Raw genomic sequence first — 27,235 nt, 5'->3', positions numbered from 1 at the left:
CCAGAAAAAAAATGACTCCAGCGCCAGCCGTGCCATTTTTACAGGCACAGATACCGCCGGACTTGTAATGAGGTCCCCTGTCATGCAGTGGCACCCCCAGCTCCTGTGCGCGTAGGGCTGACTACAATTTCTGCACATTTGAAAGTGCATCTTGCGTGGAAATTTAGGATGCGCTTTTAAATTAACATAATCGCCCCCTGATTTACTCAGAGGTGAAAAAGGCGATCTGAATGGGTGCGCATATAAAATCCACAAGGGACACCTGAATGGGCACATTTTAACAAAATGTGCCCATTCAAGTGTCCCTTGTGGATTGGGCTGTTCTTTTTTTGGGCGCAAGTGATGAGATGTGTTTGCGCATTTGGGACCCCGAGGATTTTTTTTTTTTTATTATTGTAGTTTTTGCAGGTTTTTTTGAAAGAAATTTAGTTTTTGCAGGTTTTTTTTTTTTTGCAAAAACGACCGTGATTGCGGCATTTTGCGGGATCGCAAAATCGATATAAGCTGGAGGGTCTGCCCAATGCTCCCCAGCTGGTGGAACCTGCTGGCGAATCTCTGGCATTTGGAGTTTGTCGCCGTCGCAAACAGATCAATCTGGGTTATGCCGCACCAGAGGAACAGGTTGTCCACTTGATCCTGCCGAAGCTCCCACTCGTGGAAAGAGCGCAGCTCCCTGCTGAGGGAGTCGGCGATGGTGTTCTCGACTCCCACCAGGTGAAGAGAAATGAGAAACATCCCCTGGGCGACGGCCCAGTGCGACAAGTCCTGACCCTTTCTGGAGAGCGCTGGGGATCTGGTGACCCCCTGCTTCCTGATATAGTACATCGTGGTGGTATTGTCCGCGAAGACCCTCACTACCTTGCCGTTGAGGGACGGAAGGAACAACTTGAGGGCCCAGAACACTGATCTCAGTTCCAGAACTGTTAGGCAAGAATTGAAGTAGTAACCCTGTGGGAGACTACACAACCCTTGTCCTCTTGGTATTAGGTAACCCACTGTGGTGTTCGAGCTAAAAACCATGGCGCTGGTGCACAGTGTATTCTGGGGGAACTCAGAGCCATAATGGATATTTATCCATGCCTCAGTGGAAAGCTGCACTGGCTTTGCGAAACAACATGTTTTCAACATTATTCGCTAATGGGTTTGGAATGCAAGCCTTCTCAGCCAAGGACACGGCGCTGGGAAAGCTAAAATCCGCAGGTGCCGGCTGGTACCTGATAACGAGGTTTGTTTTGGTTTGCTATGCTTGCGCCAAGGTTTTGAGATGAGTTATGGAATTGTTTTCCGTGGCGTTTAGGAGAGGGAAGCGCTTTGCTCCTTGAGGTTACTGTCGGTTGACCCAGCTGGCAACCAACGGTCACCCATCAATGCGCAAGCACATTGCCAGAAGGTTCGAGAAGTTGCCACCCCTTGTTGAGGAGGGCATATATGCGGAAACCCTCAACAGTCAGACGGGATAAGCACAAAGACCTCAGTCTGAGGGGGGACGCCCTGGTCCGATATACCTGTGGGATGTTGTGCTCTTGGCCAGGCTGTTATCGGGGTCTTTCAGCCGCTTCTGGCGAGATGAGGTTTCGTCAAGTTACGCCCATGGTGATGTATTCTTGCTAATTTACTGTCTTTCCTATGATTTATCTGATCTATGCTTGTATTGTATATATGCCTAGCTATGAATAAATAGCCGTATAAGTGCTACTTACTCTCTAAGCGTGCGTGTGGTTGTAAGTCATTGCGTTGTCTACTTGCGTTCAAAGTGTTGGCTCTGCGGTTGTACTGGTGATAAATTACTGTCCGTGCACTATTGGCGAGCAATACACCCACCTATTGGTATAGGTCTGTACTACACCAGTTGGTAGTGTGACTGAGCAGCCAGAATTATCTCAAGGGGGGTAAATGTGAGCTGTAGCATAGAAATTCACAAATTCAAGTATCCAATTAACACTTAGACAAGGTTTTCTAGAAAAATATGTATTTAACTGTCAGCTTTAAATAAGCATTCTTTAAAAAGGGCAATGTGCAACAATAAAAATAATTTCTCAAAATCCAGTCAAGCAAGTAGATACTCGTTAGAGATGCTTCCCACACACTTCCTACACCCTGAGGTGACTTCACTATCTGGGATAGATTTGGCATTTATATATCACTTTTGTAAATTCTGAGGTTGGCAGAAATGAAAGGTTACCAGAAAGGAAAATGGTTATACAGGTCTCAGAGCATGTGAGCACTTTTAAATCTTCCAATGAAGTCTAGATAAAAATCTTTCCCAGCAATAATAGTTAAAAACCAAAGCATCACCTATGAGGGACGGTACGAATCAAAGTCAACGGAATAGAAGAGTCTGCAGGGAGCCAGGACAACCAAATTCAATTGGAGCAAAGTCTATGGAACTGAGGCACTTCTTAGATAGCAGAAAGTCTTGCACAAAGTTAGTTTGTTGAAGCAAATCTCTGTTGGGCCACAAGCTGTTCCACTTATGAAAGTTAGAGCTACATCAACGCTAGAAAAGCAGCTACTTCAAGTCTCAACTGAGAAGAGCAAGCTACAAAAGACGAGTTAAGTATCCCAAAGTTAGAACTGTACCTTTGGTTAGAAGAAGAGGATCCAGCTGGCTTCTACATTGGTACAGTGATCCAGATCGTGTGTTCCTGGGAATCAGTCGTGGGGACAAGAGGAAACACGTCTGCAGAACACCTGCACAGCAATTCAAAAGTTGGTGGCAGATACGGGCGTTCTTCAGATCAGCGGTACTTCGCAGTTTCAGCGCTCCGTAAACAGCACCACCGTGGATCTTGGAGACCAGTTGGGCTTCCTGCACACTGCTTGAGTCCAGCACTGGTGAGGTGACTCGAGCTTGTGTCGTCCTGCTTCGGGAGGGTACCCAGGAGATTCCTGGAGCTTTTGGAATGCTTACAGATGTTGCACTCTACCACAGATTTCTCTACCCCTGGCATTCGGTTCCAGCAGCAGCAAAGTGGTACAGCCAGTTAGGGAAGGTCTTCCACAAAAGTTTGTCTTGGGGTTAGTTGGTCCCTCTAATCCAAGGGAATAAGTGGTTCTGTCCGGAGCTTCTCTTGTCGACCAAAAAAGAGTTTCAGCACAGCAGCAGGGCTTCACCGGGCAGTTCAACTGTCCAGGAGGATGCAGCAAGCTTCATTCAGGGTTTCTTCGTCGGGTTGTTCTTCCCAGTGGTCGACTGTCTTCAGTCCAAGAAGCCCTGCCTTTTAAGCAGGTTTCTCCCATTCATGCACATCGTAGCTCTCACTCACACAGCAGGGTGGTTGTCCTGGAAGGACAGCAAGCCAATCAGGACTGGATGCATTCAGGTAACCAAAGAGACGGAGGATGGGGGAGTTTCGGGCACCTCCTTACTTCCTGCCCTTCCAGACACACTGGATCAAGAGGTGGGTTTCAGTATTGAAGCCCGCCAAAGTCAAAACAAACAAAGGGCTCAAAACACAATCCTCACCCATGGGTATACAGAAAAGCACAGGAAAGCACAATGATAGGAAAATTAAACCACTGCCACCAGCCATTTAAAGTAGTGAGGGTAACATAAAAAATGTTACATGAGTAAGTAAAAAAGGGGGTACAAAAGTAACCCCCCAGCACTCCACATAAGATGGGGTGTGCTGGATCAACAAAGAGAAAAGGTAAGTAAAGTCAATTTCACTTTACTATTCTTGGGAACTGTAGTTCACCCAAGAAAAGGTATTCAAACCTTCTGAGAAATCTAAAGGATTTCTTTGTGACACTGCACTGAAGGTACTGTGTGTGTCACCATACAAAAAGTAGATGCCTATGGAGTTTGTCAGACTCCAAAAACAAAGGAAACAAGATATTCCAAATCAGATCAAAATACATGTGAGAGTGAGAAAAAGGGCTTACTCTCTCCAGGGTTTAAATTAAAAAGGCCCAAAGACCAGCAAAAGAGCTGGGGGTCTCTAAGTTGAAGGGAATTAGCACAGAACAACAAGTTACTTACCAAATGTAACGTTCTTTCGACTGGATGTTCCTCCCACGTATTCCTTATCTTTGATAAATCCACTTCCAGCTTGCTGGCCTCGTAATTTCTTTTCACAGGCAGAGGGCACTGCGTGTCGTCATCCCTCGAGTCAGTGTCCCTCGAAGGCCTCCGTATTGGCGCCGTCACCTTGGTATAAATAGTCTTGCGCAGCGTCCGTTGCTCAGTTCCGTTTTGAGGTGCTGTGTTTGCCCAGTATGAGATCGTTAGTACCCTTGAAGGAGCATAGGCTAGAACTACAAGGGAAGTTTTACTGCGGGGAAAGAATGGAGGGCCGATGAGGAATACGGGGGAGGGGTGCCAGACATCCAGTCGAAAGGACGTCACAGTTTGTAAAAAACGTGTTCTTTGAATGGATTGTGTCCTCCCACGTATTCCTGATCTTTGATAGACTCCCAAAGTAGTAATATGTATAGGAGATGGGAGTAAAACGTAATGATCCTTTTAAAGAAGCACAGAGTGCAACACAGCTTTCCCAAATTTAGTCTCCTGGCTAGTGGAGGAATCTAGACTGTAGAATTTGGTGAAGGTATGTGCAGATGACCATGTGGCAGTCGTGCATATGTCTAATTGGAACTCCTCTTTGGAGAGCTGACGTGGCTGCGATACCCCTGGTTGAATGAGCCCTGAGGTGTTCAGGAGGATCTTTCCTGTCAATTTATAGCACTCCATGATACTCAGTATTATCCATCTTGAGATGGTCTGTTTCGGGATAGGTAAACCGAGTTTATGTCCTGCATACCCCACAAACAACTGATCTGCTTGTCTAATCCGTGCAAGTCTGTTAATGTAAAAACTCAGGCACGCCTTGGATGATGCCTGTGCAATCTCTCTTCCTCTTTCCCTGGGTGAGGAGGAGGGTAAAATGAAGGCAAGGTTATTTTTTGTGTGATATGGAATTCTGAGACAACATTTGGGAGGAAATTTGGCTTCACTTGAAGAACAACTGTATCTTTGTGAAAGATGTTATGTGAAGGTTTGCAAGATAAAGCGTGTAGTTCTCTCACTCTTCTGGCAGAAGTTAAAGCCATTAGGAAGACTGTTTTAGAGTCAGAAACCTTAATGGACAGGAATGAAGAGGTTCAAATGGAGTACCCATTCAAAATGTTAAGACTAGATTTAAATCCCACAGGGGAACCTGAAAAGGAGTTGGGGTAAATACATTAGTCAACCCGTCCAGAAACTAAATGACTAGAGGCAACTTGAAATATGAAGGGTCCTCAGCCGTTGCGTTTAAAGATGGATAGCGCGGCGAGGTAACCCTTGATTGTGCCAACTTGAAGGCCTGAATTTGCCCAAAATAGTAGGAGATATAACACCACCGGTGAACTACATGAAAAAGGGTCAATATCCTTTTCTCTACACCAGCTGCAGAATTTGTTCCAACGGCAGCAGTATAAAAATTTAGTTGCTGGCCTTCTGGCCGAAAGCAACACCTCCATTACATCATCCGGGAGGTCCCAATCTTTGTATCTCAACCTTCAGAAACCAAGCGTGAAGGTTGAGAGTCCTGATATCCGGATAGAGAACCTGACCTTCCTCTTGCGAGAGAAGAACGTCTTTTTGTGGAAGACGAATCGGATGACAGATGTACATGTCTAGATGATCCGGGTACCAGGTTCTCTTGGCCCAATCCGGAGCAATTAGTATCATGGGTTTCCGGAATCTCCTCAACCTCCTGATCACTTGAGGAATGACGGGGACTAGAGGAAATGCATACAGAAGTGGAAACTCCCAGAGCTCCTCTTGGGGGAAATTCCCTTGAGCAACGTCGTTCAAATTTCCTGTTGACACTTGTTGCAAACAGATCTACCTGAGGGGTTCCCCAAAGGGCAAAGCGCTCTTGAAGGCCTTCCTGAAGTAGTTCCCACTCGTGGGAGACTGGTCTGCCTGCTCAGAGCGTCCGCCACCATGTTCTTCTCTCCGTTTAGGTGAGCTGCTGATAGAAAGAGATTCCTTCTGGAATTGACCAGAACCAGAGCTGCATTGTCTCTCTGCACAGTGGCAGTGACCATACGCCTCCTCTTTTGTTGAGGTTGTGCATGGCCACTGTGTTGTCCGTTATTATCAGAATTGTTTCCCCCTGTACTGATGGCAGGAAGGCTTTCAGTGCTAGCCTGATTGCTCTTAGCTCTAATAGGTTGATGTGTAGTCTGGACTCCGGTGGAGACCAACGACCGCTAATGGTTAAGTCGTTGGCATGGGCTCCCTGGCCCGTGAGTGAGGCGTCCGTGACTACTGTTCTCTCCGGCCAGGTTTGCCAAAACGGTTCTCCTTTAAAGATATTCTCCCGACAGGCCCACCACTGAAGGTCCTGTGCTACTCTGTTCGGTATTTGTAGGAGATCTGACATTCTTCTGAGAATTGCAACCACTGGGTCCTTAGCGCCCACTGGAGAGATCCCGTTCTAAGGCGAGCCTCTGGCACTAGAAAAAATCAGGATTCCATGAGGCCAAGCAACTTCAAAAAGTCAAAGGCTGGTAGACAGTGGGCATTTTGAAATCTGTTCACCATCTGAAGAATATCTTGAGCCCTCTCCTCTGGTGGCAAGGCTTTTCCCAGGGATGTGTCCAGGACTGCTCCAATGAACTGGAGTCTCTGATGGTATCATCTGTGACTTCTTTAAGTTGAGGGAGAAGTCCAGCTTGTGGATGAAGTGGCGAACATAATCTAGATGGACCTGAGCTTGTTCCAGGGACACTACTCTGATCAACTAGTCATCCAGGTAGGGGTAGACATGAATCCCTTCCCTCCTTAGACTTGCTGCCACGACCACCATTAACTTGGTGAAGTCCCTCGGGCGGAGGTCAGCCCAAATGGCAGAACCCAAAATTGATAGTGAGAATTGCCAATGGCGAACCTCAGGTACTTCCTGTGCTTGTGATGGATTGGCACATGAAAGTAAGCATCCTGAAGGTCCAGAGATACCTACCAATCCTGAAACTGGAGGGCCTGAATGATCTGAGAAAGGGTTACCATCTTGAACTTGTTCTTCCTGAGGAATTTGTTCAATTCTCGCAAGGCCAAGATGGGTCTCAATCCTCCGTCCTTTTTTGGTATTAATACGTAAGGGGAGTACCAACCCTTGTTCCTCTCCGCTACAGGCACCGGTTCTATGGCACCTTTCTCTAGCAGATCTAAAATCTCCTGCACAAGGAGCGGGTCTGGAAACGTCAAAGAGTTGCTCCCCGGTGGATGACTGAGGAGTGTGTAGGAAGGGCAGGCAGTGACCCAGGCCAATTGTCTCCAATGCCCAAGCATTTGACGTATTAGCCTGCCATTTTGTCAGATGTTGAATTAGCCTGCCTCCTACTGGCGTTGTGTGGTGAGTCCTCAGAGGGGTTTAGGACCAGCTGATGCAGATGCTGAGGGCAAAGCAGCACCTGCTGATGCGGACTTGGTACCTTTGACCGGTCCACCACGGGTGAATCGTCTCTGGCCCCTTTAGGCTGGCTGCCTTCTGCCTTTTCCGAATGCAGAGTAAAAACGAAAGGGCTTCCCCCTCCAGGACGTACCTGTGGGGCGGTTTGGAGTTTGACGAATTGCAGCCCCAAGGGATTTGGCTGCCGCCTTAGACGTTTGCAATTTCTCCAAACTGTCATCAGCTTTCTTGCCAAATGGAGAGGTGCCGTCAAAGGGCATATTCAGAAGTCTGGCTTGTACATCAGCAGCAAAACCAGATTTCCGCAACGATGCAAATCTGCGGATTGTGGTACTCGCCTCCATGGCTCTGCTGATGCTGTCAGCAGAGTCGAGACCTGTTTGGAGGGACTTGCACATCGCATCCTTCCCATCCTTGATGATATTCAAGAATGCATCTCGTTCCACCCCTTCTGAGAGACAGTCTGCTGCCGATGAAGCACACTCCCAAAGGGTGTGACTGAATCTCGCTAGCGTGCAAGTGGCGTTAATAGACTTAAGTGCCATGCTGCATGCTGAAAAGACCTTTTTAGACATGGCATCACATCTTTTGTCGTATGCCGATTTGCTACTTGGCGATGTCAAAGCCTGTACTACTAAACTCTCTGGGGTTGTTGTGTTTACTTAAGTATACAGGGTCTGAGGCAGAAAGTCTGTACTTCACAGAGAGCTTTTTATTTACTGCAGGAATAACCTCAGGTATTTCCCCAATTTGCAGTTCCTTTTCTCTACAATGCTGCATGAAAAGGAACTATAGGATCTTCTTGAGGCCCTTTATCTAAGATGTCTGTAAAATCATCTTATTGGAAAGAGGTTGCAGGCGTTGTCCACCCCATAACCTCCACAATTCTTGCCATAAGGGCTCTGTAAGATATCTCTGCATGCTCTCCAGGTTCTGGTCTGGCAAATTCCACCTCTGGAGAGGTATCTATGACACTGGCATCTTGTAAAGATTCTTGAAGATCTCTTAATCTAACTTCCTCAGATATTAGCTCCTCTGGAATAGGAACTTGTGTAGTCTGTAAACCAAAAGGTCTCTCATTATCAGAGTCCTCTCCTTCATAGATGAAGGATAAAGCTCTGAAGTAGTCAGAGCGTGGATAAGGGGTAAAACCCATTTCAAGCGAAGAGGGTGCCAAATTGGTAGACACTGCTTGGGATAAAGTTGTAGTTGTCGATGTAGACATCATAGGTCTCGACAAACCTACAAACGGCATCAAAATATTTGAAAATGGCCTCGATGTTGTCGAGAGAATCGTAATTCTACTCTGTGTTGTCGATATTGTCGACATCACTTTCGAAGCCTTGGATGGGGCGTTCGACACCTCTAGTGCCGATGGTGCAGTGGAGGCCTGAGGCTTCGAGGGCTTCGCTTTCATCGGGGTCGACGATGGCACCGATGACGCAGTTTTATTCGCAGAATTCCTGTCTTTACTCAAGGGTTCGTGACACTCTCGAGGGTTCCCTCTGGTCGAATGGGCTCTCGGATGGCCAGGCAATGGTGGGTTTGTCAACCGGTGACGGTGCGTGATGCAGCCGGAGAGCCACCTGGAGATGGAGGCCTTGGAGAGGGCCTTCCTCTGGTTCACAGGGCCAAAGTTCACAAACAGCTGTGACGTCTTCCGAAAACTCCGGTGCGGTCCACATAGAACTTCAGCGCTCTAGCCACATCCAAAACAAAGTCCCCTCAGCTGGCAGCAAAGGCGACGGGAAGAAAACAGGCAACACCAAGGGCTCGTTGAGATGGAAGTGCAACGGCACCTTGGGCATGAAGGAGGGGTGCGCCCTCAGCACGACACTCGTTGCGTGGAAAGTCAAGTACAGAGGCTTACAGGAGAGGGCCTTGATCTCTCCCACTCGTCGTGCAGAGGTGATGGCCACCAAGAACGCCGTATTCCACGACATGAATTTCAGAGGTGCCGAATGCAGAGACTCGAACGGGGGACCCATGAGCCTAGTCAGCACCACATTGAGTTCCCATGCCGGGGCCAGACCCTTCACCGTCGGGAACGAGCGGAAAAGTCCTTTCATGAACTTCTTAACCAGGCGATGCAACCACAGCGACGATCGCCCCGGAGTTCTGGTGTAGCGGGAGATAGCCGCCAGATGGATCTTGATAGAGGCGTGTGCCAGCCCCGCCTTGGCCAGCGACAGCAAGTACAGCAGCACTTGAGGGGCCGTAATCCGTAGAGGGTTTATCTTCTGTGCATGGCACCAGACGGTGAACCTCTTCCATCGAAGAAACCCTGGCCTTGGCAAGTACCTCCTTGCAGTCCGCCAGGATCTCATATCCTCCAAACTCTAGCGCTGCAAGAGCCAGGCCTGCAGGTTCAGCGACGTGTCATGGTGCAGAATCGCGCTTCCTTCCCTGGCGAGAAGATCTGCGTCCACCGGAAGCTGGAAAAGAGGGGACGCTGACATGTCCAGAAAGTCCAGGCACCATATCTGCCTCAGCCAGGCCGGTGCGACAAAGATCATCCTGCACCGGGACCGTCTGAGTTGACTGATGAGTCGTAGGAGCAACGGCAACTGTGGGAACGCACAGAGAAACAGGCCGTTCCAGGGAAATGAGAATGCATCCCCCATGCTCCCCGGCTGGGGAAGCCTGCTGGCAAACCTCCGGCACTTGGTGTTCGTCGCTGTCGCAAACAGATCGATCTGGGCATTGCCCCATCGTTGAAACAGTAGGTCCACCTGATCCTGCCGAAGTACCCACTCGTGGCAAGAGTGCAGCTCCCTGCTGAGTGAATCGGCGACTGTGTTCTTCACTCGTGGCAGATGTAAGGTTACCAGGAACATCCTCTGGGCAACGGCCCAGTGCCACACGTCCTGCACTTCCTTGGAGACACCTGGGGATCTGATAGCCCCCCTGCTTCTGAATGTAGAACATTGTGGTGGTGTTGTCGGTGAAGAACCGCACCACCTTGCCCTTGAGGGACGGAAGGAATGACTTGAGGGCCCAAAACATGGCTCGGAGCTCCAGAACGTTGATGTGTAATGTTCTCTCCTCTGGGAGCCACAGGCCTCTTGCGTGGAGATTGCCGGTATGTGCGCCCCATCTCTCCAGGGAGGCGTCCGTCGATACCGTCTCCTGATGCGCCGGGGTTTAGAAGTCCGTGCCCATCCCGAGATGCACGCGGACACCCAACCACCGAATCGCTCAAAAGAATATCTCGTTGAGGGTGATCTTGTCCTCAAAGCTTCCTGCCGCTTGCCTCCAACGGGCATCGATGTACTCCTGTAGCGGCCGCATCTGCAACCTGCACAGCCGGATGAGGTAGATGCATGACAACATCATGCCGAGCAGGGACTTGATGGACCTCACCCTGGCAACCTTCATGGTCAACAGCCGTTGTACCTTGCCCAGGATGGCCTTTATCCTGTCCTCAGACGGCATGGCTAGGCGCGCCACCGTGTTGAGTTTGGCTCCCAGGAACTGAGTGGCCTGAGATGGCTCCAAGCAAGACTGCATAGTTTACCGAGACCCCCAGTTCCGTGAGCAGGCGGACGGTCCTCGCTGTGTGTCCGACGGCGAGTTCCTTTGACTTTGCTCGGATGAGCCAATCGTCCAGTAAGGGGTAGACGTGGATCCCCTGCAGGCACAGCCCTGCCGCCACCCGTGTGAGGCACTTGGTGAAGACCCTTGGGGCAGACTTCAACCCGAAGGGAAGGGCCTTGAATTGGTAGTGCCACCCTTGGACCACGAAGCACAGAAACTTTTGATGGCCCTTGTGAATGGGGATGTGGAAGTAGCCATCCTCCAAGTCCGGTGACGACAGGAAGTCACTTCCTCCAGCTGACCCTGCACGTGCTGGAGGGCGACCATCCGGAACTTCTGGGATTTTATGCATTTGTTGAGGTGGCGAAGATCTAAAATGGGCCGCCAACCGCTGGTCTTCTTTCGGACGAGGAAGTACAGCGAGTAAACTCCAGAGCCTCTTTGGGACAAATTCTATTGCGTCCTTTTTTAGCATTGCTCGCACCTCCAGCAGAAGCTGCAGAATGTGGTTTTCTTTCCTGGCCACCGGTGGAAAATGGGGACAATTCCCTGGGAAATCCAGAGTGTGTCCGTGTGTAACGCTCACCTGACTCCCACGGAGGCGCTGGCCTGGTTCGCGCTGCTGTGACCTCGTCTAAGGTGATGCGCAGGGGTCGGAAGACGGACTGGACAGGGCCCCAAATCTGGCTTGTCTGACTCGCAGAAGTATCTTCTGTAGGTGAAAATAGGGGGTTAACTGTCTGCGGGGTAATGCAATCTGCCTCCCACTTACCCCTCTCACCCTCCTCAAAGCCCTTCTGTGCTTCCCCGTAGCGTCTCACCTTAGGGTCTGGAAGGACGAGCTCTCCATCCTGCTTCTGATGCAGGGGCGCGTTGGTATCCAGTTACTTCACTGGATTTTCGGATTGGTGAGAACCAAACTTGCTTGGCTTCCAGGTAAGTTTTTGATAAGTGGTTCCCCTTGTGTCCATGCATTAATGTTCTAATGCTAGTGTCTTTTTCCCCATAGGGGCCGGGGTACGGAATGCCGGGGAACAGGCACCGACCCGAGATGAGAGGAGAAATCCTTGTGGAAATCAGGTAAGTCTTTAATGAGCGTCTTGGTAATGTCTTTTCATTCGCTCATTAACGCTGATGTCTTTTTCCCCTTAGGTGCCGGGGTCCGAAAATGCCTGATGTGGCGCGGACCCGAAATGAAAAGGGAATGACCCAGCAGGTAAGTCTTAACATGGAGATTTAGCTTCCCTTTTCCCTTCTTTCTCTCACCTTCGTTATTGTCTTTTTCTCCTAGGCGCTGGGGCGCGACTGCGGATCCGGATGGTCGCTGCAGAACATGGAAGCGCCCTGTAAGGTGAGTAGAATGAGGCGCTGCAGCGATCGATGCGATGTGCTTTTAAAAATAAATGTCTTCCTTTTCAGGATCGTCAGCGAAATGTCTCCGGGGTGCAGATTTAGCAGGTAAGGCCTTTTCCTTCTTCTGTTCTCTTGTTCCCTTCCTTTGCAGGTGATTCAGGATGCTGGCAGGCGTGGCAGAAGTCAGGATGCAGGAGCAGACACGGTGAGCGTCCAGCTGCTAGATGCAGAACAACGCGAAGCACGTGTGGCTGATCGGGTGTGGTTTAAATAGCCTTGGAAGAAGTTCCTAGAATGTGTCCTTCCTCCAATCAGGTATGTATCCTTCCCCGACCACGCCCGGGTGGTAAATGAGTCCCACAGGTAAAGTAGTTCTTTTCAGGCCTCAAGGAGGCCGGGGTTCTGCAGCATGGTCTGCATCAGGTAAGTGCACCCAAACACTTTCATAATGAGCCTGGCGCCTATGGCGCCAGGACTGAAATTTTCTATGAGCCTGGCGCCATAGGCGCCAAGACGTTGTCCAAAGGGCCCCTATAAGGGGTTGCTGGGACCTTCCCCGGGGACTTGATGTCCGCTTTCGGGGACGCAGGGCCTGAGCCGGCTCCCCGGGAGCGGGCATCGTGACACCGTGGGCCAGGGCATCCAGCTCCCAACGGTCGGTGTAAATGGACTTCCACATGCCGACGAAGCTCGCCAGTCGGCCTCCCACCAGGGTGCTCACGTGGGGGCCCAACATCACGGTCGTTTCAGTCCTGCTTCACTGAGGCCTTACCACCCTGGGCCCCTTGGCGACGATGACTATGTCCTCCGGCTTTGTTGCGGCCTCTGTAGGCTTACTGGGACGAGGAAAGGGCCGCCTGACGGTATGCAGTGGAGCTGCCGCCTAATCCTTTGGAGGCACCTTGTGACTTGCCTCCGGAGGGCTGAAAGGACGGCCGTCGATGGAGCGTGCCCAAGGCACGGGCCGTCTCGGTGTCTGCCTTGATGGCTTGCAGTGACTTGTCCACTGCCTTTCCAAACAAGTTGTTCCCGTCGAAGGGCATGTCCAGTACCCTCGTCTGTATGTCCTGATGGAAATCGGTGGCCCTGAGCCAGCCACGCCGGCGAAGGCAAACGCTGTTGCCCATCTGGCGGAAACCAGTGTCAGCGATGTCCGTGGTCACCGTGATGGCGTGGTCCAAAGCCACCCCCCCCCCCTTCTTGCGAGATCTCAAGGGCTTCTGCCCGCTTGTCGTCTGGGTGGAAGTCCAGGAGGGAGGCGATTTTAAACCACAACTCCCTATTGTAGCGGGCCACGATGGAGAGCGTTGGGCGCCTTAACGGTCGTCACCGCCGACGACATGACACGATGCCCCATGGTGTCCAGCTTCTTGCCCTCGCCGTACGGCGGGGAAGTGGAAGTCAATATGCCACCCCCCCCCCCCAGCAGATTTCTTCTTGGCCGCCGCGGAAACCACCGAATCCGGAGACAGTTGTGCTGTGAGGCACATAGGTACAGAGTCTGGGACCCGGTACTTCTTCTCGTACCGGTCTCTCTTCACCAGAGCCAACAATGGGTTCTTCAGGAGGGCCAGCCCTTCGTCCCAGATGTGGTCCAACAGTGGGACCGAGAGAATGGTCTTCCTCTTGGCCTCTCGTCGCTGATAAAAGGAATCCCTGTTTCTGCTGTTCGGGGCATAGCTGAAAAAGCTCTGATGCCCTACCGATCATGGCGTGAAAGGAGCCCATTTCGTCGGGAGGAGAAGCCAGGGGTGGGGGCGATGGAAGATCAGTTCAGTCGTCGCCATCTTCGTCATCCGTCCCCGTCGTCTCCGTCTCGTCCCTCGGTGGAGGGGATGGAGGTGCAGGATGGCAGGACGGGGGTGGATGGGCCCGCCTCTGCTTGGATGGAGGGCTTCCCGACGGTCCAGGCACAGCTGGATCGTCCGCCGGAGGCAAAGGCATCCTTGTACTCATCTGTGTGCACAGTGTATGCAAGGCTAGCAAGATGTCCTCCGAACCGTCAGTCGGTGGTGGAGGTGGTTGCGATGGGAGCATCGGCAGCGGCGTAGCGTCCTCTGGCTCCTAGTCAATCTGCCGTTCCTCGTCATCTCCCACGTCGCTCTCCACGTCCGCCTCGTCGGGATCCTTCCCGTAGGCTCTGGCCTCGACAAACTTCTTGTCAAGAACTGACTTGAGGCCCGAAAGCTCATCCTCTGAGGAGATATCCGAGTCCGGTAGGACTCTCGTGTGTCCCCCTCTTCTTCTCACCCAGCGGCTTCACGGGGGTCCTATCCATGGGTGTGAAAGAGGATTCCCTCTGGCTGGGCAGGGAAACCCTCGGCTTGAAGACTGCCTCCAGGGACGCTACCACTCCCTCAATCTTAGCCTGGTGAACCTGGCCCTTCATGACCTTAGGCGCGTCTGAGGCCTTCACCGTGGGGCGAGGACCACCGCCTCGCTCCCCCTTGGCTTTCTCCATCGGAACCAACCGGCCTTCTCCAAGAGCTTACCCAGGTAAGCCAGACCATTGGTTCGTGGTTGACTGCGTCTGCGATGCTGTGCCCGGCCTGGCAGCCGAGGAGCCCGTACCAACGGCGCTCCCGGTGCCCGCGGACTCACAGTGCTTTATGTTGGGCCCCCATCGCCGGAGAGCCCTCAAAGGTCTTAGAAGACCACTCGGATTTTCTCATGGGAGAAGTACATTGCCGGGGCTCACCTGCCGCCGGGCTCTTCGACTCCAGCGAGTCGCTTGTGATGGTCTTCATGGTCCGGGAGGATGTCCTTGCAGAACGCACAGGTCTCCTTGGCGTGCGATTTATCTGCGTGCAGGCAGTAGAGGCACCGGGAGTGCCCATCCTCCTTGAAGACATTCTGTAGTCCACATCCTGGGCAGATCCTAAACAGAGGCGTTGTGTCTCCTTTGTCTCCGGCCATGACCACGAGGGGTAGGCCTCCAAGATCTTCTGGAATCCTCCTTGAAGTGAAATGAGACAAAAACTCACCCTTGAGGGGTGTAGAGATTTCCGGAATGGGTCCACATTAATCAGAAGATGAATCGGTGGAGCTTGAGGCTCAATTTGACCGAAAAAATGAAGAGTAAACTCTTTGAAAAAACGCAATACACAGTAAAAGCTTGAGCGCCAAGCACGAGGACTCCCAACACTTGAACGTGTGGTCAAATTCTGAAGATGGCTGCCAGAGGAGGGGCTTATGTAGAGGGCAGTCATTGGCTGGGGGCAGTATGATCCAGAGACCAGTGATTGGTTATTAGGAGAAAGCCAGTTCAGAAACTAAAACTGATTTTTTCTTTTATCGAGAATTCCCAGCCTGACGACAGCGAATATTCATGAGCATGTGAATCCATGCCAGATGCCATGCTGGAGAATCACTTAACTTAGCAGAACAAACCAAAACACTTCAGAATACTTTTCAAAGGCCACTGCTTAGTAGTTTGTAGTTGTTTGAGGTTACAATTGTTGCAGCATTCTGACACCAATTACAGTTGTCCTGTATTACTGGTAATAACGCGCACACACGAAGTAATACAGTAATTGAATTTAGTTCGCAAAACCACATAAGATAATGACTTTTATGGAGGAAAATAGTTGGTTAGTTTAACACTAGCAGGGTTTAAGGTTATAGAGGCAGTTTCTTCGCACCGCAAGGCGTTTTAAGTCCAAAACGCAACCCTAGCTAAAAGGCAGTTTGAAGAGGGTTCAAATTCTTGACAAGCAGCAGAACAACAAAATCTCCTGTGGATATTTTCCAGTCTCTAAGATGCATGAATCTGCAACCAATGTTGGAGACCCTGTTTAAGGATTCGCTAAAGGGACACAGGCAGCAGCTTGGGACAGAGATAAGAGGGGGCTGCCCTGAACACCTCTACATGCACACTGGATTGACTTTTCAGATTAAGATAAGCAATACCTTTTTCTCCAGAATACTTTTGGTTTGAAGAAATGCTTGAGACTGGATTCTCCTTTCTGGTGACGAAAGGCAGGACAATGGATGGGATCTCTCAGGAGCAGTCTTGAGAGAGGACCTCTGGCACAGATTTCAGCAACTTCTATGGTCACACTGCGGTTTTGGCGCCTTTTCTGCTGCACCAACAAAGGACGCGAATCGCCTGGTCAATCTTCCTTCACTCTGGTGAGGAGACTTGGACGGGTCGGATTGTGTCTCTGGAGCTCAGCAAAGACATGGACGGATTCAGCCTTTCCATGACAATGCACTTCAATTGGGTCGGAGGTTATCCTGGTATTGAGGTTTCTGCAGATACAGTTAGTCTTGGGACTGGTTGTTCCCATCAATCAATGGGAAGGAGTCGTCCTCTTCAAGTCGTATAGAGAACTGGGTCAAAACAGAAGTGCTTGCTTCATGGTTTTGAAAAGGGTCTGCGGGCATCTATGGTCGACGACTTCTTCAGTTACTTCAGTTTCCAATGACACTCAGGCAGACAGAGGAGGGAAGTGAAACACTCTTCCCTCCCACCCCCACTTCCTGCCTTCCCAGACACACTGGAGCCTAGGCAGGGCCACCAAAGGGCTCCCACCAAAGGCAAAACACACACCCATGCCCACCTACCCCCCAGAATAGTAGAAGAAGGCCTAACAAAGAACTACCATGCTAGAAATGGGGAAAAAAGAAAGGCGCCACCAAGTTAGTACTTAGGACACCCTATTGTGCAAAACCGGGGCTATGAACATAGCCTGCAGTAGAAAACCACACAATAGTTAGTAGAACAAGTCCACTGCCACCAGCCCTAACTAGAAGGTTGTCTATGTGACTAAAAAGTCACAGGAGCAGAGAGAATGGGGATACTAAGTATCCCCATGGCACTCCACAAGGTGGTGTGCGCCAATCTCTCAGAAGAACAAGTTACTTACCCCTGGTAACGTTCTGGTAACTTTCTTGCAACTGGATGTTCCTCCCATGTATTCCTTATCTTTTCATATTTCCAATATCCAGCTTAACTGCTTCGGCAAAAATGTTTTACAGGGGGGCGCTGTGCGTCGATGCCCGTCGACTCGATGCCCCTCAGAGGCCTCCATCTCGATGTCGACATCACCGAAGGTATATATAGTGCGTGCAGCGCCTGTTGGCTTCAGTTTTGTTTTTCCGTGCTGACGCTTCGGATACGGTACGCTTCGTTCCATTGGGAAGAGAAAACTTCGAACAATCATTGAAAATCTTAGAGTAATATTCGAAAGAATGGCTTCTTCATCGGCGTCTTCCACTCCCAAGTCGGGTTTAAAAAGATGCTGTGACTACGGTTCGAAGATATCCGTTACGAACCCCCACAGAATATTCTTGTGGTGTCTGGGATCAGCTCATCCTTCATCGGATGATGAAAACTGCTTGTCAATGACGTCGAAAGCCCTGAGAGAGCGCAGAGAGAAGTCTGCAGCAGGTAGGACCCATAAATCCCATTCGACTCAGTCAAAAAAACGAACTTTGGACAAGCCGAGAACCGTTTCACCAGAAAAATAATATCTCGATAATGTAGTGGTTCCCACCACTAGTCATCCTCTAGACATGGAAAGAAACGGCGCCATAGATCGTCATCTTCGGGTTCCTCTCCGAAACAGGTCGTATGCCCGACTAAATCTGCCTCACCAGCCCAGTGGGAAGAGTTTAGGCTGCTGAAGTTTCTTTTCCAAAGCAGCTAAGCTGGATATTGGAAATATCAAAAGTTAAGGAATAAGTGGGAGGACACAATCCATTTGAATATAAAGTTTTAGGAGAGATGCAAAGTATCTTTCTATCCTTAAGAAGTATAGAAATTAAGGATAAGGTAAGAAGCTCAAAAGGAGAACCTAGAGGGTTCCCAGCAATACTGCCCATAAGGAGCAGTGTGCTGCAAAAGTAAAATGCGTATGCCTTAAAAAAAGATGTATGGAGAAAAGTAGACTCCGTAGAATAAGAAAACCGAGACCCAAAAGGTAGAGTGCATAAGAATGAATGAGTGGAAGAAGGCTCCACTCATTCAGTACATAAAACAAAAGGTCTAGAAATCTAGCAAAAAGTGTGGAGGGTCTCACTAGGAGAGTGAATTAAGCATAAACATTATAAATCTCCTTAACAGTACGCACTGCCATGACTCTGATTTTCAAAGTTGAGTTGGTGAGTCAACCGAGGGTCGCAGGCTGTCTGTTTTTTCCACTGTTTCTTCTGGTGCAAAATGTCCACAAGTTGTGGGTCCGAGGATTTCTCCTGTCGGCTGCTGGTGCAGAATGAAACCTTTGGCGAAGAAGGCAAGCAGGATTCAACGATGCAGGACTATTCTGAAACCTCACAGGACACAGAACACTGGAAGCTGAAGTAACCGAAGATGACGACAAAAGATGCCTGCAGACCCTTTGCAACACCATGAAGTGACAACTGCTGTCCCTACCCCGTTTTCAGAGGAACTCCAAAGAGGACGACTCCTCTTTGGCTGGGGTGAAAAACCAGTCCCAAGACAAACTTTGTTTTGAGCCATCTCCCGAGGTCCTGTGAGTTTCCAAAGTAGAGTAACCCCAATACCAGGCGACAAGCTACCCATTCCGAGTGCATCGTCGTGGAAAAGCCGAACTCATAAATCTTTGAAGAGCACTCAAGAACACTTCGATCCAACTCGCCCAGACCTCCTCAGCAGTGTGTGGGATTGTGCAAAGCAAAGAAGATTGACCGGGCGAATCGCATCCTTTGTTGGTGGTGGTGTAGAAAAGGTGCCAAATCCACAGAGTGACCAAAGATGAGGTCCTCCCTCGAAACTGGTGCTGAGAGATCCTGTCCATTGACCTGCCTTTCGTCATCAGACCAAAGCATCCGGAGGTCAGGTCCAGCATCGTCACATCCAAGAGAATCCAGCCAAGATCCTTTTCTTCAAACCAAAGGTACTGTAGGGAAAGAGGTATTGCTTAACCTGATCCGAGAAGTCACACCAGAGCATTGGAGTGCACCAAGAGGTGTCCAGGATACCCCATCTTAACTCAGACCTAAGCTGCTGCTTGTGTCTCTTTACCGAGTCCTTAACAGGGTCTCCATCATTAGTTGTTAACTTGCTGCATCTTTTAAGACTAGAGACTTCAAGGCATCCACAGGAACTCTTCATATTCTGCTGCTTGTCAAGACTATGAGCCCTCTCCGAACTGCCATTTGCTAGGGTTGTGTTTTTGGACTTAAAAGACTCGATGTGCAAAGAAAACAGTCTATAGAACCCGGAACCTTGCTAGTATTACACCAACCATTTTTCTACCCTAAAGTCACTTTTTTATATGTGTATGCAGAGTAAATGTCTTACAGCATTTCTGTTAACAACCGCGAGTGCGTGTAGTTACCAATAATACAATAGCAATGTCTTTTCACTTCCTAACGTTGCAACAAATGTAACCGGGAACAATCACAAACTAAGAAGTGTCCTTTGAAAACTATCCGAAAGTATGCCAAAGTGTTCTAGTGTAAACGTATGAAGTATATCATGTGATTTTGGTGTAAATATAAATGTATATTTTTATATAGATTTTAGTGCAAGTGTTTCTGTAGTGTGCTTTACTAATTGGGTTCAGTGCACTAACTACATCTCACATCTTCCTCTTAAGATGAGCCTGACTGCTCTGCCACTCTACCAAGGTTCCAGCAGTAGTAAAGACTGATACTAAGAGTTGGGAATCTACAAACCACTGGGATAGTTTACTAAAGTCTTACCTCTAGGTGGGACTCTAGGAAAACTTCCCTAAAGGGTGGTTTTTCATAAACAATGCAAACTCTGACTATTTTGGAACTTTTGACCTGTTTTCTATAAATCAATCGTCACAGAGCGCGCATGGAAATAATGAACAGATTTTAGCAAAAGGATCAAAATCATCAAGTATGCAGGTTGATTGATAGCCTATTCTAAATTGAAAGTGGGGCGGCTGAAGTTGTGGTAGATCATGCTAGTTTATGATCCTATTCTAAATGTAAATACAAGAAATTGAATTGAAATGTGTTGATCCATTAAAATAACAGATCAGATGTTTGCTGAGATCTTTATCTACAAAGTTCTACACAAATCTTTATGTAACTGACCAGTTGAAATAGATTTGAAAAAAAAGCCAACTGCACCTGAGTGCCAACTACTACAGAGCTTTATCGTTTTTATTCAAAATGGACATTTTTGCAACAGTTAAACAATTTGTGATTCTATTTATACTCACCACATATATACCACCATGTTGTCCATCGTGTATTTTGTTGTGTCGAACAATAGGACAACTATTTGTTCGAATTTGTATTCCAGCAAGAGCATTTCCTAATGAGAAAAAAACCATATAAAAAAGCGGAACACACGTAAAATAAATGGAAAGTATCAATATATGAAATTACCATAGATGTCATTTCCTTCAATAAGGCCTCTTCCATCACCAAAGATATAGACACCTCCCTGATTTCCATTAAAGATTGCATTGCCCCTTGAAGAAATATGAAAGAAAATGTTATCTTTCCAAAATTGTTTGAAGAGTCTCAGGTCAATCCATTTTTTACACTAGGTACGAAAACCATCAAATACACAATGAAAGAGTAGCCTGAAGTGCAAACTGCAAAGAAAAATCAAACATATGAACACAGCACAGTATCAGAAATGTCTATCTTGCAGGAGCAATGACAAAACGTACAGCATCGTCCAGGAGAGAAGGCAGACCTTAAAAATCAACCCGTACAAAGTACGCAGAAGACCAGAGACGGGATCAAAATAAACGTACATCCATACCAGTAATATAAGTTTGTTTAGAACACACAATTGATATAGATACAGGAAACACCAGGCATGTAAAAGTATCCCACTTCTTGAGCATTGCACCGCGCAAATAAGCAATCAGAAAATTACAATGCATTTCTTGACATTAGCAGAAGTTTAGTGTAACCAGTTCCAGATGTTAATATTAAAGATTATTTATACCGCACACTATCACCACCGGAGTGGTCTCCTGGTGGATCTGAAACAAAGGAGGTCGGTTGGGGTACGTGAGTAGTACAAAGTTTGGAGAAAGCAATGGAGCTGTGGTGTGCTGTTGGCTGCTTCAGTTCGGTTAACACCAAACATTTTTGTGTGGTATCCAGTCGTTATCCATCGTGTGCGGTTGTGCAAGGCTACGCATGGTTTGTTTGTTGTTGCAGTGTAGTGAAGTGTGTGTGGTTTTAAAAGTATGGTTGTGTTTAGTTAGAGTTTGAGAGATGTATGCAGAGGGGTGAGATTTTAGTAGGTGTTAGGACAGTTTTTCAGAAGTCCAACTAAGGGCTTAGCAAAACCATTCAACTGAGGCAGTACAAGACTCCACTCTTAATATAAGGCTCTAACACCCGAGTTCATGGTAGCATAGACAGAGCAGCTAGGCTTCTCTTAGGAGGGAGAGAGGGCTGTAGAATCAGTACAAATAGATTTGTAATACAAATGGTCCAAAGAAACACTGAAACACTATGTATTGTACAAATAAAGGATTGATTAAAATACAGGTAGGCCCAGATAAATGTAGGGGTAAATAAGTACTATCACACATTATATGTAATCACAATTATAAAAACACAACACTATGCTTGAAGGTGCATAGACCAAAGCATATAACCTTTTTTGGAACCTTCCATGGAGTAGTTCCATGGAAGTCAAACCTTTTCATACACATTCAGTATAGGTCACACTTATTCTTGGGGAGTAAAAAACAATGGTTACTTTCACAATTACATTCAGTAATGCCCGGGCAGAAGACCCTACCAGTTGTACAATGACTTGGCAAAAAATCACATAATGAGTCAACTGGAGAGTATATGTTTTGTGAATAGTGTAACACTTATTCCAGGTACAGTAAAAACCTATAACTACGTTTGTGATAACACACATCTATATTAGGTGAGTAAAACCGAAGGATGAAATATTCAATTACAGGTGGTTTTGAGATCGGTGAAACACAGATTGAGATAAGCAGTAACTCGTAACTTATTTTTGGGATGGCACACAACTACCTCAAGGTAAGTAAGACCCATATGCTTTAACCTCTCAATGAAATCCAGGTTAGATCTTTCCCAGCTATACAAGTACCTTATGTATGACTTATGAGGGACAGTTAGAACCAAGGAGACAGAGTCTGTTAACAGCACAGGGAAAGCAAAACCCAATGTTACACTTTACTGAATGACTAAAAGTTATTCTAGGTAGGTAACAACCTAATACAGACTTATAATGGACAGGCTAACAGCAAGGAAGCACAGACTACCTCTGTCTCCTGTATTTTATCAGTATTTAGACCGACAACAGTAACTAGCAGGTGACATGTGTCAGACAATAACAGGGACTCAAAACCTATTCAATCATGCACAGGGAACTTTTGAAAACATTTATTTCACAAAAATGTTTTCCTTATTGCAAGATCTGTTAAACATAAAAACATAATTCACAACGTGATTTTTACAAATACAAAACATTCTTCATGGGTTAGTATACAAAAAACACAGACAGTCATTTTTATTATGCCAACTGATCATGAATTCTACAACAGCACAAGAGGGATTTTTAGAAGTGAACGTTCATTATTAGATGCCTTATTGAAGAGCGATAGAAAAACGTAGACATTTTGAGCGCTTGCACAATGCGATTCCTTATTTCAACACCATTAGTCTCTTCCTATTTATCACACAGTTATTCTGTTCTTACATGGAGCACAGTGCCTATGTGTTTATCTTGTAGCCCTGTCTCTTCATTTTTTTTCTACGTCTCCAAGTAGTACTAAATGTCAGTTACTTCCCCACGTGTCTATTGCAATTGGATGTTTCTCAGGATTATATGTCGACGCACTGAGTTTCGGCCTATAATAGCAGGATCCTTAGTAGGTTTTCCCGACTTGGGAAGGCCTTCATCAGGACAGATGATGGTTGCTTTAGCAGATCTTAAATCTTCTAACCTTTGATTGCACTCTAAAAAATATTAAAACAAACAGGCCATTGAGTCAGATAAGTTATTTAAGCTGGTTAGAGAATACCGTTGGTCACTGATGGGTCTGCGTCTACTGACCTTATTTAGTTGACAGGATTCTTGTTTCGCAGCCACTTAGTGAGGCCCATATGCTGAACTGTTGAAAAACATACAGGATGTCTATTTGATTATGTTATAGGTGCAACACCTATGTAAAATGAATGGTGGTGAATGTTAATCTACCATTGTGTGTACTAATACATCAGAGGGACAAACCTTAAGTTCTCAGCGAAGTGCCATAAATCAATGGGCGCATCAGGAGAACTTCCTCTTGTCAATCGTCATCCTGTGGGTAAAAGAGGAGGCCATTTATTCTCTTAGCTAGTACTGTACAGGAGGTATGGAAACATAACCTCACAGTCACTTATGCATTTCTGTAGGCCAATGAGGACCTTCTGCATATAAAACCAGGGGCATTTTCTCTCCTAACCAATGATATTACGGAGGTGTATAAACTTTGCCTAATCACTACTTGTATATTTATCCATTGAGACGGCTTGTGTTGGAGATTTCTATATTATCCACTCCCAATATGTTCAGATCCTGGGATGTTGGAGTGCATGTACTACAGGTGGGGAATGCCTGGGCACACGCACAAACATCCCCGTTAGGAAAGGGGAAGAAAACCATCAAGCACCGAACCGCCTAGCGTTTATTTTTGTTTTGGCAGTTTCGATTCAAAGTAAGTAAAACTCTTGGACAATCGTTTTAGAAATCTTTGTAGAAAACGTGAATCAATGTAGGGCTGCTAGCTGGGAGGCTTGTGAGGGGCAAAGCAGTAGCAACTCTGCAGGGTTAACCAAGACCAGTCTCCACTGAGAACAAGTAAGGCTACACCACAAGAGGCAAGTCCTCTTAAACCTTACTGTACCTTTGGTTGGAAGAAATGATTCCATCTGGCTTCTGTTCCTGTGCAGCTTTGCAGATCCCATTGTTCCTCTGCCCCAGTCCTGGGAAAAAGCGGGAAGACTTCTGGTGATTTATGCACTACAATGGGTCGGTCTGCAGCAGCAAAGGGCAAACTTCAATTCAGCTGCACTTCGCGGTTTCAGATTCTCACGTCTCAGCAAATAGCACCACTGCGGTCTCTCGGATACCACTCTGGATTTCCCAAACATCTGGGGTCCAGCACTCTGTTGAGGTGGCTCAGGCTTTGTCAGTTCTGCTTCCTGGGAGTCGGGAGGATCTTCCACAAGCTCGGGTCAGACTTAAAAGTGATGCACTCCGTTTGGTGTTCCTCTCCCTGGCAATTCGGTTCCAACAGCAGCTGCAATGGAAGTACAGCCAGCTCCAAGAGGATGTCCAAACAAGTTCACTTTGGAGTTGATTGATCCCACCAACTAAAGGGGAGAAATTGTCCTTGCAGGGCTTCTCTAGTCAGGGCGAATTCAGAGCTTCAGCTCAGCAGCAGGGCTTCACCGGGCAAACAGTCCAAGAGTTGCAGCAGGCTTCTCCTTCGGATTTCTTCGTCCAGTGGTCGACTCTGCCTTCAAAGCCAAAAAGCCTTGCCTTTTATGCAGGTTACTCCCATTCATTCCAGCTTAGCTGTCAATCACACAGCAGGGTGGCTCGCCTTGCCGGACAGCCAGCCTATCACCTTTGGGTGCATTCTTGTACCCAAGGAGATTAAGCACAGGGAGGTGCGGGCACCTCCCTCACGTCTTGCCCCTGCCAGACATACTGGAGCCAGAGGCGGGCTTCACTTGTGAATCCTGCCAAAGACAAAAACGAACAAAGGGACCAAACCTGGTTTAGCTCGCAGAGTAAATTCTCAAAAAGGACCTTTCCAGAAAGAAATGGCGAAAAAAAAAAATACCAGGTCCATTTTGACAAAATGGGCACCCAAGGGTGCCTTACTACAGCTTCGAACGAAGCCCGCGTTAAAAACGCACAATGGTAGTTAAAAGTAAACCACTGCCACCAACCATTAACTGTAGAAAGGGTAACTTAAAATGGTTACATGAGAAACTAGACAAAGGGGATACTAAGTAACCCCTCCAGCACCCTATTATAAGATAGTGTGTGCTTGGTCTAGAAAGTTACAAAATGTAAGTAGTCAATTTCAATTCACTGCTCTTGGAAACAAAAGTTTCACCAAGAGAAGGTATTTAAACCTTTGGGAAATCTAAGCTAAACTTTGGCTGCACTCCTGTGACCTGAGGTGGCCTCTGACCTCAAGCATGTCTGCATCATCACAATAAGAAACTGTAAATAATGTAAAATATTGTATATTTTGTATAAAGATATAAAAGTATTTAAATGTATTTGATGTCTAAATCACCTGTAACCTATACAACCTGTAATGCGTACAGATGCCCGGAGCGCTCTATAAATGAATAAACAATACAACAATACAATAAATAATATCAATGGTCAGGGTGGAGAAGGGACAGATGACCAACTTGCAAACCAGGCTTTCAATGGAAGGGTAGTGCTGGGTGGGTAAGATGGAAGCAGAAACAAACTCAGGGAAGATTAAGGCAACCCTGCGCCAGTGCAGAGAGATCGAGGCTTAGAGATGATTTTGAAGCCATCAGGGAGGAGGGAGTCAAAAGCAGTGACTGAGCTGGCAATGAGCCATGCCCCGGTAACAGCGAGAATGTCTAGGTCAATGTCTTCAAGGAGGCAGATGTCAGCAGAGTGTTTGTTGGCTGAGCGGGCGTTAAGAGTCACCAGATGGAGGAGGTCTCTGCCTTTGAAGGTTTTCCGAGGTGGTGTACAGGGGCATGGAACACCAGTCAGTGGAGGGAGAGGGAGGGTGGTAGGGGGAGATGCAGGAGAAGGAATTTAATGATAGAAGCCAGAATCCTGTGAAAGATAAGGCCGTTGTGTTGAGGACCCTGAAACAGGATAGTGCCTGTGTGATGGACATTAACAAAGCAACGTGAAGATGAAAAGTATGCCACTTCCCACTTTGTGCCACCATTAATGATAGAGGATGTGGAAGTAGAGTGGAGATGGGGGTTCCATAAATCTGGAGAGGGGACAGAGAAGAGGATATCAGTGACAACCTCTCTGGAGGAATCACGGACGTAGGTGCCTGCAATGGGAAGTCCAGGTTTGCACTCAAGATGTCTTTTTTGTGCTTTTTTTCTACCAGACTTCTTTGGAGAGGAAGAAGGGCATAGTGTAACAGTTAGAGAAAATAGGAGAGATGGAGAGAGCCATAGGGGCAGCAGAGGAATGCAAGAGTGGCTGCACCACACATTTCTAGCTAAAAAAATAAATAAAAAATAAATCGACAGATGGCCTAGTTGAAGTAGTAACAATGGCATACATGCAATCCAGAAAGGGATAGAGTATCAAAATACAAGAAGTGCACAAATGTAAAAGGTACAGACAGCCTAAAATCGAATTTTGGTCAAAAGGCACAGATGCAAAGCAAGGGAGGTGCACAGATGGTACAGCTACACACAGCCTAAAAAATAATGTTGGTAAAAAGACAGATGCGGATTCCAAGAAGCCGCCGGCGTATGCAGACATATCTCACAGTCCTCTGCCTGGGCCTGCCACAGCGAGCCTCCGGGTTGTTATCAATGACAGCAATCCTGCGCTATTTCGCATTAAAAATAATTCAAGGAACCGAAGCTTATACATCTAAGCCCATCGTACGCCTGCAAATTAGCTGCAAAGGCACCCAACACGAGCTGAGCGGCTAAAGACAGTAATTATCTCCTCCTGAAACACAGACGGCTCCTTTTGGGACCCAACAAGCGGCGGAACCCACGGAATGGTGAGAGGACCCCGAAGAGGAGCGTGCAGCGGAGAAGGAACAAAGCCACCCTCCTGTGGGGCTCTGTGACCAAGCTGCTGGGAATACCGCGAAGACACTGGGCACCGGTGAAAAAAAAAAAACTCCAACCCGACCAGAGGGGGCACCTCCTGCATCTGAGAACACGTACGCCGGGTGCGGTGAACTAACCCGGTCGACTGAAGGAGAACGAGAGACCAGAGAGGCAGGTGCTAATTCAGG

General features: G+C 47.8%; 1 protein-coding gene across 2 annotated transcripts in view; it reads right to left on the bottom strand.

Moving 5' to 3' along the window:
• Positions 1-27,235, bottom strand: part of FBXO11 (F-box protein 11) — a 911,561-nt gene that overhangs the window by 532,556 nt on the left and 351,770 nt on the right. For both annotated transcript variants that reach the window (XM_069608416.1, XM_069608415.1), the window contains exons 13-14: positions 20,625-20,710; positions 20,456-20,550 (exon numbers count right to left, since the gene is read on the bottom strand). In XM_069608416.1, the coding sequence (XP_069464517.1) occupies positions 20,456-20,550; positions 20,625-20,710 (181 nt within the window). The remainder of the gene's footprint in view (positions 1-20,455; positions 20,551-20,624; positions 20,711-27,235) is intronic.

The sequence above is a fragment of the Ambystoma mexicanum genome, chromosome 4q (genome assembly GCF_040938575.1).
Source record: "Ambystoma mexicanum isolate Mex_15411 chromosome 4q, UKY_AmexF1_1, whole genome shotgun sequence".
In the NCBI taxonomy this organism is placed as follows: Eukaryota; Metazoa; Chordata; class Amphibia; order Caudata; family Ambystomatidae; genus Ambystoma; species Ambystoma mexicanum.
Note: the sequence above shows the minus strand (reverse complement) of the source record. Positions and strands in the feature narration are given on the sequence as shown.